Source organism: Pelodiscus sinensis, chromosome 23 (genome assembly GCF_049634645.1).
Source record: "Pelodiscus sinensis isolate JC-2024 chromosome 23, ASM4963464v1, whole genome shotgun sequence".
Lineage (NCBI taxonomy): Eukaryota > Metazoa > Chordata > Testudines > Trionychidae > Pelodiscus > Pelodiscus sinensis.
This window is the reverse complement of record NC_134733.1, coordinates 920678-937083: the sequence shown is the minus strand read 5'-3', so window position 1 is coordinate 937083 and position 16406 is coordinate 920678. Positions and strand designations below refer to the sequence as shown.

General features: G+C 46.1%; 1 protein-coding gene across 5 annotated transcripts in view; it reads left to right on the top strand.

Moving 5' to 3' along the window:
- The first annotated feature begins 134 nt into the window (after positions 1 to 134).
- Positions 135 to 16406, top strand: part of ZBTB17 (zinc finger and BTB domain containing 17) — a 39878-nt gene continuing 23606 nt past the window's right edge. The window contains exons 1-2 of one of the 5 annotated variants that reach the window (XM_075906909.1): positions 170 to 290; positions 16001 to 16319. In XM_075906909.1, the coding sequence (XP_075763024.1) occupies positions 16226 to 16319 (94 nt within the window). In that variant the 5' untranslated portion in view covers positions 170 to 290; positions 16001 to 16225. Of the gene's footprint in view, positions 291 to 1549; positions 1645 to 3180; positions 3262 to 16000; positions 16320 to 16406 lie in introns of those variants that run through there. The other 4 variants (XM_075906905.1, XM_075906906.1, XM_075906907.1 and 1 more) reach the window with 4 other exon arrangements.

The window sequence follows — 16406 nt, the reverse complement described above, 5'->3', positions numbered from 1 at the left end:
CAGGCGGCTCAGCTGCCTCTGGGCTCGCGGGGCGGGGGAAACCACGTGGCTCGCGTGTCCCGCCCTGAGCCTTCGGGACATCTGCGCATGCGCTAGAGCGGCTGTCGGCTGGCCGTACTCCCCCCCAGTCCACCGCTCCAACTGCGCTTGCGCCGGAAGCCGGTGGGGGCGGGGGAGGTGAGACGCCGCCGCTTCCGCCCGTCTCCAACATGGCAGCGCCCTTTGTCCGCTCGGTGTCAGGCTGAGCCCGCTCGCTGCAATGTGACTCGCTGCGGGTCCCGGGATGGCAGGTAGCGGGGGGAGGGGCCGCGCGGGGCAGCCCTGGCGGGGGGGCCGGGGGGGCCGCTCCGCGCTGCCGGCCTGTCATAGAAGCAGAGTCTTGACCCTCGGGCTGCTGCCGCCACGTGACCCCCCCCCCCGCTCTGAGACACTCGCAGTGCCCGGGGGGGCTGGGCGGGGCCCTCTTCCATCGACCCCCCCCCGGCACCTGCCTGCTCCGAGCCGGCCGCGCGCTCCCGCCCAAGGGTCCGGGGTCTGCGGCGCGCGCTGGGCCCGGCGCCGGAGCACTGAGGGCTGCCCTGCTGGGGGAGGGACCTGCCTAGAGCCACAGCGGCCCCTGCCCCTGCTCGGTGTTCGGCCCTTGCCCTGCCGCCCAGCACTCGTTAGGTGAGGCATTAGCGTTGGCTTCTTAATGTCAGATTAGGTGTTTAGTGCTTTGCCAAGTAAATCACCAGCAGACTAGATTAAGGAAAATGCCATATGAACTTCTATGCCACTGCATAGACTTCTACCCAAAAATACACTTTTTTGTTCTGATCTCAATCCTGAAATTCCCAGCATAACACCAGTGATCCATGCGTATTATACTGTACACGCACACGCTACATGCAATTGCAGTGTCTGCCTTTCAAAATGTAATTGATCTGTATCAACGCTTCAAATGGACATGACATTTGCTTTGCCATTGTGCTTGTACACACCTACTGACCTCACTAAAACATCTCAGGTTAATACAGCAACAAGTAGCTTGAAGGTCTGTTACTAATTCAGTACCCAGATACTAGAGAGAGTTGCTATGGAGATATATATAGCTCATCATATTATTTTGATTAAATGCATGAGCAAAATGTATCTATTATACCGATGGTGCATAGGTCCAACATTACTGAATTTTAATATGAGCTCAGAATCATGGAATGTAACATATAACAGATGACAGAATATGATCGATTAACACAATTATTTTCGAAGGATTGTAGGTCTAAACTGTGACCTTTCCTAATTTGTTGGTATGGTGTCTCCAACACAGAATGTGTTATTCATCCTCTGCTGTGCCATGCTCGTCACTAGGAGCTGAGAGCCAGTCACTCGGGAAAAATAATTGGGCATCATTGTACTGTTGTGAGCAAATATTTTAAATTTTACAAAGTAAGAGTGCAAAAAAGCATACCATATTAGCATGCATAAGGAATAAGAGAACAATAATGAAAATGTGATAAAGTAATTATGTACGTTAACATCATATCCTAATTTTGAATATTGTGTTCAGTTCAGGTTGCCCACCTTAAAAAGAGGATACTAGAGAAATAGAAGGCATTGAGAGACAAGCGGGAAAAATGAATACAAGCAAGAAAGGTTTCCCAGGTACTGGGAGAGTGAAAAGATTAAGACAATATAGTTTATAGCGTAGATACATAAGAGGTGAGATGAGGGTAAACCAAAGGTAAATCAGCTGCTCCTATTTATCCTTGTAGTACAAGAGTCACTAGACATTCAATGAAACTGAGAGGCAACACATTTAAAAATGGAAAAAGGAAATAGTTTTTTACACAACCTGTGGCATTTATTGTCACTAGCTAACAATAAGGGTAGGAATTTAAGATTCAGACAAAGAGTAAACAAACACATTGATACTAAGAACATCTTCAGTTCCAAGTATTTCTAATTGTATGTAATGTAAGGAATGTAAAAATCAATGTATCAAGTTATAAGCCAGTCTGCTGAGGATCAGGGGGAAGCAAACTCATCCATTGTTGAAGACAGGATGCTAGTCTAGAGAGGCCACCATTTCAGAGCAGTGTGGCAGCTTCTTCCTACTGATTTACTGATATACCTAGCATTTATGAATTACATCAGTAAAATTCAAAGTTTGGGGGGGTCCACATACAATCTGAACTGTGACCATGGATTAATGCTTAACTGCACAGGCACTAATTCAGATCTATGTTCTCTCAAATAATCCAAATTATTACCTGTCTGTGCAATTTGTTTGCCACATACCTGATCAACAAGGGAAACCCTCCCACAACACTCCTGCCAACACTCCTAGGCCTTAGCCATGAGTTCAGCAGGTACCACAATCCCACCACTGGTATACAAGATCCACTGAAAACAGAGTCACATGTGGGAGACCCCAAGTGAAAGATCACCTTCGCTTTTCTCCTCTACTTGTGGACATCCTCTGTGTAGGTCTGACATTGCAGGGCGCCCTCGGGATAGGTGCACCTTGCTCCCTCCCATTCTTTGCCTCTGGCACTCAACACCTTAGCCTCTTGAGGGCTGTAATACTCTGCTCTGCTGTTCCTTGTTGGGTTTTGTGTGTAGGTGCTGTGCAATGGTTAGTGACCTGAAATATACAAGAGGGCAGGTCAGACTGTATGATCTGGTATTCCCTTATACTCTGTGACTGATGCTTTGTGGCGTTGGCGTGTCTCTTGTTCCTCCTAGGCAGTAACGTGGGGGGGCTCACGTGGAAAGCTTAATTTAAACCTAGCAGATGTATTTATCTTTATCTGCATGCTTCAAATGCAGGTGTCTAGTACTGAGCTTTCCATCACTATGATTGATACAGTAATAAAAGACTTGACAGCAATGTCAGAGGAGTATTGAAAGGCAAACACTCCTATGTGATTTGGAGAGGGTAAGACTCAACAGTTGCTCTCATTCTAGTTGCTTGGCTCCACTGAACTCTGGAAATTGAGTTCCCTTGCATTTTATTTTAGCCCAAATAGCGCTTTGATGGTCACAGTAGAGCCCTGGTAAGCCCAACTTGTTTTTCCTTTTTAGGGAATAGATTAACTTTGAGGCAATGGTTTTGTATTTAAAAATGCAACTTTTTGTTAAATCTATCCAAGACAGCCCTTTAAGGCATGACCTATAGCAGTCACCTCTGTTTTATAGAACGGGTTATGGATCGAGGTTTCCAAAAGGAATAGTCTTAATATCTGAGCACCTGGACCGTATTTGCTCTCACAACCACAGGTCAGTGAAATAGGAAAGTGCCAATTTGTACATGGGGAACTAAGCCTGTGGAGACTAAGTGACCTGCCCCCAGTCTCACATACAGAGCCGGGCTAGTCCTAACCACTGAGCATTCCTTCCTCTCACCATGTTAACGTGTATTTACTGTTTAAAGTGGATAAAATGCAAGAAACTCACTTAAAGTGTGTCAAGGAAATGAGACCTCCAGTTCACTAAGAGCAAGTATTGGTTAATATGCTTGATATAATGTACATCACTGTTCTGAGGTGGGTAGGGTGGGTAAAACATAGAATTGTAGGGATGGAAGAGATTTCAGGAGGTCATTGAGTCCATCCACCTGCTAAAAGCAGGACCAACCCCAAGTAAATCTTCCCAGCCAGGGGTTTGTCACGCTGGGCCTTAAACACCTCTAGGGATGGAGATTCCACCACCTCCCTAGGGAACCCAGCCCAGCGCTTCACCACCCTCCTAGGGAAACTTTTTCCTAATAACCAACCTAGCCCCTCCCCCCCTCAGGAACTTGAGACCATTGCTCCTCTATCATCTGTTACCACCTGAGAACAGCCTCTCCCCATCCTCTTTGGAACCCACCCTTCAGGTAGTTGAAGGCTGCTCTCAGTCCCCCCTCACTCTTCTCTGTAGACTAATTAAGCTCTAATCCCTCAGCCTCTCCTCATAAATAATGAGCTCCAGCCCCTTAGTCATTTTGGTTGCCCTCCACTGGACTCTCTCCAGTGTGTCCACATCCTTTCTGTAATGGGAGCCCCAGAATTGGATGCAGTACTCCAGATGTGGCCTCACCAGAGCAGAATAAAGGGGATCCCTACTAAGGCCATGCTCCTACTAATGCACTCCAATATGCTATTAGCCTTTTTGGCTACAAGGGGGCACACTGTTGACTCTCCTCCACTAATCCTCAGGTCCTTTTCTGCAAAAATGTTGCTTAGGCAGTTGGTCCCCAGCCTGGGATTCTTCCCTCCCAAGTGCAGGACTCTGTATTCATCCCTGTTGAATTTCATCAGATTTCTTTGGGCCCAATCCTCCAGTTTGTCCAGGTCACTCTGGACCCTAGCCCTATCCTCCAGCATAGTTACTTCTCCCTCTAGATTAGTGTCATCTGCAAACTTCCTGAGGGCACAATCCATCCCCTCATCCAGGTCATTAATAAAGCCATTGAACAAAACTAGCCCCAGAACTGACCCTTTGGGCACTCCACTTGATACTTATGACAATTAGACATGAAGCTGTTGATCACTACCTGTTGAGCCCAGCAATCTAGCCATCACTAGCCAATAGTACTAGCATGCGGCGGCAGCACTATTGGTTATTATCCAAACACTGTCTTACTCTATATAGTGTTTGAATGGCATAGAATAACGTTAAGATGAAATGTAAGTAAAGGAGAAATTGACTAGACCAAAGCATTCTTAGAGGTTGCATGACTTTGATGTGGACTGAATTGCCAGTGAGATCTGTCTTTGTCCTTCTTGATGGATTCATCATAGTGGTTACCTTTCTTCATTTTATCTAACGATGGGAATGTGGACGAATGTTCCCAAAGGTTATTCCCCCTTTCTGTGTAACTTTAAACTGAGCCTATCTTTTATCAACATTAATAATCATTATGGCATCTCAGTCATGCCCTGCATTTTTGACAATCACCACCTTTTAATATAAAGTAACCTTAAAATTGCTTTTTGCTATTAACTATGTACCATTCTGTGATACTAACCATTGCTGAATCGAGCAGGTTAGGGGTTCATTGGAAATGAACCCCTCCCTAGCAAAAAGTTCCCAGCAGCATTTCAGAGGGCAGTACGGTATAACACGTAAGTTACAGGATTGGGAATTCAGATCTGTGGGTTCCCATTGATGCCACTGACTCTGACCTTGGTCAATTAACCTGTCTGTGTGACAGTGTCCTCAGCTATAAAAATAGGGATCAAGATGCTCTCTTATGGGAAGTGTGAAGTATTACAACTTATATTATTGAACTCTGAATTAAATGGGTCTAAACCTTCTTCAGTTCTGTAGCGTTCCGTTCCCATTGGCCCTGAGCTTTGATTAATGAGGTGTCTTCTGTGTTGCTGTATGCTGTCATTTTAAGACTTCAGAGAAAATCTTTCCCGCCACATGAGGAAGATGGTTAATGGCAGTGGTGGTGAGATGGAGGTGATACCTTTTACCTTTTGACCAGATATTTCAGTTATAATCTGAGTTCTGCGGGTCATCCCAGCCAGTAAAAATCTTCCCTACAGCCCCACGTCATGTACTCTGCATAGGCCACAAGTTTACAGAAAAATGATTCCAGAACATTTTAGAATTCTTTCAAATATATATTGGGGCTGTTTCTTTTATCAGGTCAGGTACCTGAACTATCATGACTCATGTACAAGGATTGGAAGCAGGGGGAAATTGTAATTAAAATAGGAACCATCTGCCTGAAGTAACCCTTTGTTACAGATGTGTCTTGATTTTCAATTCCGATCTCTCAGGGCCTTCGAGGACTGGAAGCTAGTGCTGTTTGCTTCCAGAACTCCTCCTTTTCCAAGAGTGTGCAGTTCCCCTTTCCAATCTTATCAGATCATAACATATCAGAACTTAAGTCTGTTACTAGTTTTGAACTGCATATTGCTTGTGCTGAGCTGTTATCAGGGAGCAGGCTGTGGGTGAAGGAAACTCACCTGCATTTTGGAGAAAAGAAGGGAACATCTTAATGGCAGACTAGGAAAGATGGTGACTGTTTGAAGCTGCTTAGGGGATTGGCTTGTTTGAAGTTGTCCGAAGGGATGCACTGTACTGGTCAGAAGGCAAGAGAGGCAATCAAATGAGCTGCGGTGAATGCTGTTTGTCACATGGCTCTCATTCCTACAGTGTGGCTCTGGAGAACTTCTGAAGTATCAGTTGGTTAAGGAACAGCCAGTGCACTGGCTATAATTAAAAAGGGCCATAGAGAAGATCCAGAACATAAGGAAATTGATTTTGTCCAAGTAACAGTGGTAAGGTGCAAAAGAAGAGACACCCTGAAAATTTAAAGTATGTCTTGTACCCTGCCAGGATCTGTTCTGAGACTGTCTCAGGGTGAGAGGTCTGGAGGGATTTAGGAAGATAGCCATTTTAGTGAGATTCTTTACTTTAGAATAAAATAACGTGTGCTGTAACCTCATTTCATGACTTCACTGATTTTGATGAAAATTTCCACTCTTTGAAATGAGAATACCAGATTGATAGGTTTGGAGAATACATGGCTCTATAATGATGGAAGGTTGAAGTGTGTCAATTTAATATATTCTCAAAAAGAGATAGTGTCTAGAAGATGGGCTAGCTCTTTGAAGGAGCTGCTACTGTACCAACCGCCTGTGTGTTTGCCTTTGTGAAAGGCTGATATAAGGGAGAGTGAATCTAGAAAACATGGCTGCATATCAGAGATGGAGGCTTGGTGAGTTTAAAAGCAGCTTGGGACATACCTCTAGTGGCAGGTATTGATGTGATGAGCAGACTTGCTCATATGATAGCTGGCTTGCCAGAAAAGGGATGGCGGGTTTATTTTCATATAGGAATACAGGCATCCCAAAGCTTCCACATAACCTCAGATACCAAGGGTACGTCTAGACTACATGCCTCTGGCGACAGAGGCATGTAGATTAGACTACCCGGCATAGGAAAATGAAGCAGCAATTTAAATAATCGCCGCTTCATTTAAATTTACATGCCTCATCCCAGGAGGCATACCTGGGAGGTCGACAAATGCCTTTGATGTCGACCCCCGCACGTCCAGACTAGTGCGCTGAGCCCACAAACAGCTGATGGGCTCAGTGCGGCAGCCATGTAAATTTAAATGAAGCGGCGATTATTTAAATCGCCGTTTCATTTTTCTATGCCTGGTAGCCTAATCTACATGCCTCTGTCGCCAGAGGCATGTAGTCTAGACGTACCCAAGTGACATGTAAGGACCTCATAGACTAGAATGGCAAATTCCCAATTGCCCAAATGAGGAAAGATTTACAAAATTTCCAGTCCGTGTAATTGCACCAGCAATTTCCCCATTGTCAGCAGACCTAAAAGCTAACTAGACTGCAATGAAGCATCCTTCCAGAGCTGCATTGAACCTCCTGAAGAAGTTGAAACTGCTTCCAGTTCAACCAAAAAGGGGCTTTTCAAGAACTAGGTTTTCCCTTTGCCCACAAAAGGACCGGAGAGTATTATCTCAAAGATCTGGATGCCAGAGGTAGAATTTCTTTCCAGAAGAGTGAGAGAGTTACTGGAAATAGGAGACAGGGTGGTCTAGTCACAGGACCAAGAATTAAGAGACCTAAGTTCTATTCGTGACTTTGCCACTAATGCACTCCCGCTGCTTCAATTTGTTTGTAAAATTTAGAGAACACTTCCACGCTTATTGTGAGGCTCAGCCTGTAAAGGACTTTGAGAGGCTCAAATAACAAGTGACTTTATAGAAGTAAAACGTCGCAGTGGTGTTAGTACACTAGTAGGAGGGGCTAGTATAATTAGAAATGTGAACATATAACCATATAAATGGGTAACTGATTAAGTCTGGGATTATCGGTTAACATTCATGGTTTCACACAGGCTCCTGCCCCACTCCCATGGAGCTGGCTACCACCCCATGCTGTTTCCACTGCACCAGAGGCAGCAGCACAGGGCCAGCAGCCAGCTCCCTGGGAGAAGGACTGCAGGCAGGAGCTACCTGCAGGAGCATTCACCTGCTCCCGGGGAGCTGGCTGCAGGTGCATGTAACTGTGTAACCACTGAGTTTCTCAGCAATTACACATTTACACAGTTACCTGCATTTTAACATCCTTAATATAAATGGCACTCCAAAAGAGTTAACAAAAGTTTTTTGGGGAAAATAGCTTCTGTTCCCTGCAACAAATTTAATAGTAAAAACACTTCTTTCACGCTAGATGAAAGAATGTGATTCGCCCTAGAATGTGATTAGTGCATTAGGGTGGATTGGTACATCTGTTCCCCTTGGCTGTTTGACAGATCCATATGAGCTACTGATACTCCCTTGATTTCTCTTGGCAGATGCAAACAGATTTTAGTGTCAGTTGTTTACAACTTAATGCTAAAGTGAGAGGTCTTTTATTCTTACTGAGCTTAGCTGATCACTTGTCATCCTTTCTCTGTAATTAGAACACATCTGGCTTTCCCTGCCCATTGTCGCTCTTGGTGGTTGTTGACAACGTCCCTTTAATAAATTTGTAAAAGACCTGCAGCAAATTGCCATCCTGGAGTAGCTGAAGTTCTGAAAAGGGTACAACACAGCATTTGCGTGAGGCAGACTCCGAGGGGGTCATGGGAATCAGTTTCACTTGGTAGCAGGGCACAACTGATACATGTTAGGGATGATGTTGTTGGCCCTAGACACACAATGGCTAGGCACTGTCAGAATGTATACATGTGTTGATATCTGGGTCCATCCATTACCTTATAGTTTGTAAGTAAGGAATACCCTAATTTTATTCTTATTAAACTGCAGCAGCTTTTCTCAATACAGTGGCAAGATCACAGAGACTACATGATGGACCAGGTGGGCACTTGGAGTACCTTATCTTTTGCACTAGCTTCCCTTATCTATGTTCTAGCTTCTGGTTGTTAGTGCTCACAGTCTGGGTCTTAGTGTCTTGTAAATTTTTGCAGCTCTGGATTAACAATTTCATAGTTTCTTCTGGCAAACTGCATCAGCTGTAAACAGCAAATATACTGGTTAGTCTTCAAAGCAGATTCTATGTGCAAGGCTTTGATTCTGAATAAGCAAGCAGGCCAAGCACGGTGTGCCCAAAGGACACAACAAGGGGTACAGGCTGCCTCCAACTTGCGATGCGATCGGCTCCGGGAATAGCGTCGCAAGTCGGGGGTGTCGTAACTCAAGCCCACGTTTACAACAGGAGTCGTATGCCGTCGTAAATGCGGTGCTTAGGACGTAAGTCGGGGGATTTCGTCCCCTTCTGCACTTACGGAAAAGGTTGTTAGTATAGGGGGCCATAAATCAGGCTGTTGTAAAGCGGGGGCCTTCTGTACTTCTGTTAGCATTGAAACACAAGTCACAGCCTGCAGCAGCACAGCAGTAACTGTATATTCCTGGAAGAAAGTGTCCAGTAAATGCAACTTCTGGATTGAATTTTGGTTTAGAAGCTGCTACAGGTTGAACCTCTGTAGTCTAGAATCCTCAGGACCTGACTGGTTCCAAACAAGAGAATTTTCTGGATCATGGGAGGTCAATATTGTCTAGCAGCATTGCCAACACATCCACTGATTATTGTGCTGATAGAGGATATTTAGGGGTAAAATTAGAGCTAAATAACAGCACAGAACACTGAGAACTAGGACTGGTGGCTGTAAACAAACTTTATGGGTTGCAGGAAACTTGGCCACACCCATGAGACGTGAACAACCATCCAACTAAAATCATTCTGGATGACGGCAATTTCTGGATTAGAGAGATTCAACCTGTAGTGAGTCCCCCAAGAGTACATATTGGGACCAATCCTGTTCAACATATTTATATATGATCTGGAGAAAGGGATAAATAGTGAGGTAGCAAAATTTGCAGATACTACTAAACTGCTCAAGCTAATTAAGACAAATTAGACTGAGAAGATTGCTGATTGGACAACAAAATGGAAAATGAATTTTAATGTCGATAAATGCAAATTGGAAAAAATAATCCCAACTATACTTCTGAAACAATGGAGACTTATTTAGCTATAACCGCTCAAGAGAGATCTTTGGAGTCATTGTGGATAGTTCACTGAAAATATCCACTCAATGTGCAGCAGCAGTCAAAAAAGAAAAAAAGAATGTTAGGAATCATGTAAAAAGGGATAGAGAATAAGACAGAGATTATTTTATTGTCTCTGTATAAATCCATGGTACGCCCATGGACTTGAATACTGCATACGGATATGGTCTTCGCATCTCAATAAAGATATCTTAGCATTGGAGAAAGTTCAGAAAAGGGTAGCAAAAATGATTAGTGGGTTTGGAATGGGTGCTATAATATAAGGAGAGATAAAAAGACTGGGACTTTTCATCTTGGAAAAGAGAAGACTGAGGGGGGATATGATAGAGGTCTATAAAATCATGAGAGGTATGGAGAAAGTGAATAAGGAAAAGTTATTTACTTGTTCCCATAACATAAGAACTAAGGAGGTCACCAAATGAAATTAATAGGTAGCAGAGTTAAAACAAACCAAAGGAAGTTCTTCTTCACACAGCGCACAGTCAACCTGTGGAACTCCTTGCCAGAAGATGTTGTGAAGACCATGACTTTAACAGGGTTCTTAAAAGAACAAGATGAATTCATGGAGGTTAGGTCCATCAATACTTGTTAGCCACACAGTTGTCCCTAGCCTTTCAGAAGCTGGAAATGGATGACAGTAAACTTGATGTTTACTTTTTCTGTTCACTCCCTCTGGGGCACTTGGCATTGGCCACTGTTGGTAGAGAGGATACTGGGCTAGGTGAGCTTTTGATCTGATCCCATATGACCGTTCTTATGTTCTCCAGGACTTCTAATTTGTCAGGAAGGAGAGCTTCCACTTCTTACTTTCCTCATGTAGCAGCGCTGTTACCTGAGGATGCTTTCCTAGTCTTCACAGACAGCAGGCTCATGTCAAACATGTAGCCCGTGGGCCACATGCAGCCCGATCACATTTTTTTCGTGGCCCGCGACTACATCTTTATAAATTATCTAAGGGCAGCCCACCCGGTTACATTGTTTATAGCAGGGGTGGCCAACTCGTGGCTCTCGTGCAGCTCTTTCAGTAGAGAAATGCGGTGGCTCTTGCTGGTTCTGAGCCGCACACCTGGATTGCTCATGGCTGGCTGCTCTGCGCATGCGTCACAGCGCAGGGAGGGAGAAGTGTGTGGTGGCGGCAGCTCCAGGACCCAGGCATTAGGTTAGAGCAAGGGGTGGGGAGGGACTGGGAGTGCCTGGCTCCGGGGGAGAAGTGGGGGAATTGGGTTAGAGCGGGGGGGCTGGGAGTTCCTGGCTCTGGGGGAGCAGAGGGGCATTGGGTTATAACAGTGATATGGGGGTGCCTGGCTCTGGGGGAGAAGTGGGGGGATTGGATTAGAGCGGGGGGGCTGGGAATGCATGGCTCTGGGGGAGCAGAGGGGCATTGGGTTATAACGGTGGTATGTGGGTGCCTGGCTCTGGGGGAGAAGTGGGGGAATTGGGTTAGAGCGGAGGGGGGGGGGGTTGCTGGGAGTTCCTGGCTCTGAGGGAGCAGAGGGGCGTTGGGTTATAACGGTGGTATGGGGGTGCCTGGCTCTGGGGGAGCAGAGGGGCATTGGGTTATGACGGTGGTATGGGGGTGCCTGGCTCTGGGGGAGAAGTGGGAGGATTGGATTAGAGCGGGGGGGAGGGGGGCTGAAGCACCTTAAACTCAAAGTCTTCATGGATGCAAATAACAACAATTTTACACATCAAATTATTGTATTATATTCAAAGAAGACCTGAAAAAATATAGCTAAAACATAATCTATAATAAATAATTACGACTTTCCGATAGAAGGACATTGTCTTTGGTGGCCCTGGAAGCTGTCAGTTTTTGTTTATGCTGTCCTCAGTGGGCTTCGAGTTTGACATGCCTGACCATGCTGGACCTGTCCTCCTGAACTTATCTAATGCTTTTTTTAATTGTGCTAGAGTCTTGGCCTTCACAGCATCCTCTGGCAAAGGTGCCAGGGGCTCACTCTGTGTTGAAGGAGAAGTTCCTGATGTTTGTTTTAAACCAGATGTCCATTGATTTCATTGGGTGACACCTGATTCTTGTGCTATGGGAAGGAGTAAATTATATTTCTTTATTCGCTTTCTCCACACCCGTCACGATTTTATAGCCCTCGATTATATCCCGCCCCTTAGTCGTCTCCTGTCCAACTTCCAGTCTTTTCAGTCTCTCCTCAGACGGAAGCTGTTCCAGACCCCTAATCATTTTTGTTGCCTTTCTCTGTGCCTTTTCCGATTCCAATATCTCTTTTGTTGAGATGGGACGACCGGAACTGCATGTGGCACTCAAGCTGTGGGCGTATCATTGATTTATATAGTGGCATTAGGATATTTTCTGTCTAATTCTCTACCACTTTCCGAATGATTTCCAACCTTCTATTTGCTTTTGTGAGTGCCACAGCTCAGTGTTTTCAGAGAACTCTCCACAATGATGCCAAGATCTTTCTCTTGAGTGGTAACAGCTAATTTAGGCTCCATCCTTTTGTCTGTACAGTTGGGATTGTTTTCCAACATGCATTACTTTGCACTTATCAACATTCAATTTTATCTGTCCTTTTGTTGCCCAATCACCCAGTTTAGTGAGCTCCTTTTGCAACTCTTTGCAGTCTGCTTTGGATTTAACACTCTTGAGTAATTTTGTATTATCTGCAAATTTTTCCACCTCACTATTTAGTCCTTTTCTTGGCTCTTTTATGAATATACTTAACAGCCTTGGTCCCCAGTGTAACGTAGTGGGGGTACTTGCTGGGCTGTGGTGACCTCTGCTGTCTGGAGCAAGACCCAGCAGGGAAAACCTTATTATGCAAAGGTGACTCAAAAACCTGTCTGACCTGCGGCCCCCCATGGGGAGAAACAAAGGGAGGTGGGATGCTGCCCTGGCTGGGGGCAGGGCTTGGAGAGGGGGAGTTAGTTCCTGGCTGGAAGGCAGGGAAGAAGGAGCTGGGGAGGGGGCTGGGACTCCCCTATCTCAAGGGGGGGCACTGAGGCCTCTTAGCCCCAGTTCCTGTAACCAGATTACATCTGTGCTGCGCTGTGCTGAAGGAACAATAAACAACCTCCATTCTACTGGCTGGTGAAGTCTGTTCATGCCATTTCGGGGGTGCAGGAGATGGGAAAATCCCGACGTGTCGTCACAACCAGGCAGTGTGGGATACCACTAGTTACCTCTCTCCAGTGTGAAAACTGACCATTTATTCCCAGCCTTTGTTTTTCCATATTTCATCTAGGAATGCAAAGGGGTAACTGGGTACCCAGTGAGCATTGCTTTACCGGCATGCTTTCCGGGGTAACTGGCTAACTAGCAGCTGGCCTGACTGGAGCAGCCCCCCAGCCCATGATGTAGTATGGTGGAACCTGCCCGACCCCGTCGCAGCAGGCCATGATGGGGAGCTGCTCCAGCCCGGCTGAGCCTACCCCTTGAAGCCTCCCACGGTACTATGTGGCACAATGCACATTTAATCAGGTAACATCTTAAATGGAATTTTACATCCTTAGTTTCAACCAGATATTGATCCCCGAGAAGACCTTCCCTCCTTTCTTATGACTGCTTATGAAATCTAGTGCATGAAATCTAGTGTAAAGGCAACTTAAAGCCCCAGTCTTATAACTGAGTCCACATGAACAGACTCTTTGTACCTGTCTGGAGCCCAGTTAGCCGATGGGGCTGCCTTTACAGATCCACTTGAGAGACTGAAGCAGAAATTAGCCAAAGCAGTAAGATCTTTGTATCACTCCGCTATACTTAGCCCAGATAGAGTCTTCCCCCCTTCACTACATTCCACTTTGCTGTGTGAAGTGCTTGCATCAAGAATTATTTTCACAGGTTATATAGACACAGGATGCCTCCCATGCATCACAACACCAGCCTGCCTGCTCCCATTCCTGGCCCACTTGGGATACCGCTGTTCACTGTTGTTTGCCTGCTCTTCAGTTTGATTATCCTGCAGGGTTGGCTGCTTTTGAAAGTCCACTGCCTGCCTGGGCAGCTTGTTTGGGTTAAACCTTCCACTTCAGTCTGGAACAGGCCTGGCTAAAGCCAGAGCATTTATTTCATGTAGGTGGTCATGTGTAGCCAAATATGGTCTGTGACCATGCCTCCCTCCCACTGAGATCAAGGTGGAACTTCCTTTGGGACTGGAGTCTCTATGGGCCTCGCCTTCATATTGAAGATGAGGGCTTCTGCAATCTCCTCTGCTTTGTACCAAAGTGTGCTCCTTGGGGTCCTCAGCGGTACTGGATCTCATGAATCACCTGGAGTCGGATTTGCAGAAGAGCAGAGCACTCTCAACTAGGGATGTTACATTTCAATTAACTAATTGAGTAGTGGATGGGATTTCCATCGACTATGCAATTAGTCAGTAAGGACTTTTGCATTCTGCCTTTGAAATGAACAGGAGCCCCAGTGGACTGCTGTGTAGAGCCCAGGGCCAGCAGGGCTCTTCTGCTTTGAAATGTACAAGAGCCCCAGCAGGGACACTTGTATTTTTCAGAGTTGGCCGCAGCTGCGCCTCTGCCCTCTCCCACATAGCTGGAGCAGGGGGAACCGGCTTTTAAGCCAGCTCCCTCCAGCACCCCCTCCTCTTCCAGCAAGGAGGGGGAACTGACTAGTGGACTAGTCAATTAGTCGCTTACATCCCTACTCCAAACAGCTGAGTATGCTGAAAACTTAGGCCTTGGGCATGCCAGGTTGGTCATTTGTCAGTTTTGTCAAATACTATGTTGCAAATTTGGGACCACACATTGAATGAGGAAAACAGAGAGAAATCCACTCTGAGGCAGGGATCCTGAGGAAACCATCATATATGATCACTCAGTTAAAGACTATCTTAATACACAAGGGGGCTATATTAAGGTTGCACAAATCACCTTAAATCTGACATTTTCTAACTCTGGAGTGCTAGACATTTTAGCTGTAATTGTGGAATGGAATGGGGTGATAGAGGATAAGGTATAGCCAGGCTGTTACATAGGCTGTCTGGTGACAGGAGTTGAAATAGTGAAAAGGTTTTTTTTAAGATAAACATTGGCAATCCCCACAGCCCCCCTCTCAAGCCAGAATCAGCTGATGTCCAAGGACTTCACAGTGGAAGTGGGTTTTGTGGAGGAATTTGAAGACGCAAGAGGCCTTACACACAGGACTCTCCAAGAATTAGCATGTAAGGGGAGCATGGAAAGAAGCACAAAGACATTTGCTGGAAATAAGGCACAAACAAAAATTTAACAGCAAGAGGCAGGTTAGCAAGGAGTGTGGTGGATGCACCCTTTGAAACCTTTCAATGACAATCTGATGGCTTTCTGAAAGACCTGCTTTTGTGCAAACCTGTTTTTGGGCTGGCTGCTGGGTGAATCTCTCTAGCCTGTGTTCTCCAGAAGGTCAGACTAGAGGTTCATGATCAGGGCTTGCCAAGTGGCGGTGAGTCCCACTCGCCAGCCGCGTGGTTTCACGCGGTTCTGCGATCTGTGCATGCACAGATGGTTCTGCACGTGCACAGATCGCTCTGCGCCGGCTCTTCCGGCCACGGGCGTGGATTACGTTATTCGTTGAGCCCTGTTCATGGTGGTCCCTTCTGGGCTCATGAAGTCAGAGGTTGAGGCTGGGTGCCAGAACTGGTGAGCGAGGCAGAGCCACCAAGGGCCTTGAGAAGCTTAGTGGTGTACCGGGAAAGTGGGAGCCATGGGAAACGTGGCAAAAACAAGCCAGGAGGATGATGTTTGATGTTAGCAGCTGCAGCTGGATGGAGCCACAGTGGGTACCAGGGAGAGGTTACAGGAATGGAGGCTGGCCAGTCAGACTTTCCGCTTTGGATGTCTGTCTGCTTGAAAGGAGCAGGGGATACGATCCTCTAGATCAGGGATTAAAATTCAACCTCACTGACACTCCCTTCATTTGCAGGCTTTGGCTGGTGAGGTTCAGCCACAAACCAGCAGTCTCTTTTTGGAAGAGAATGTGACAAAATAATAGAAGCTGCTTTTATTCCAACCCAGGTTTAAAACAGGTCTGCAGCCCTGCGACTTTGCATGGAACGGTCCATTGGGCGGGTCTGCGGAGGGCTGCGGCATTCCGCACACTCGATGAAGACATCTAGTCATGCCACTAGCAGTGGCCAGCACTTCAGAGGGAGGCAAAAATTCCTTACAGCCTCCTCCTCCCCTTGATTGCCCATTTAAAAAACTTTCCAAGAAACACCTTCGTGCTGTCTCCCCTGGTGCATGGGAGGAGCTTCAGCAAGGCTGCCAGGTCGTCCCTCAGACCTCTCCTTAAAATGCTTCTCTGCCATGACTCCTACATCCCACTCGACAGCTGGTGAGCTGTGACTGATGTTTATCAGGCCTGACCAGTATCATCTTGTTTCCTTGTATTCTCCCATCTGTCTGTCTCTGCCTGTTGTCT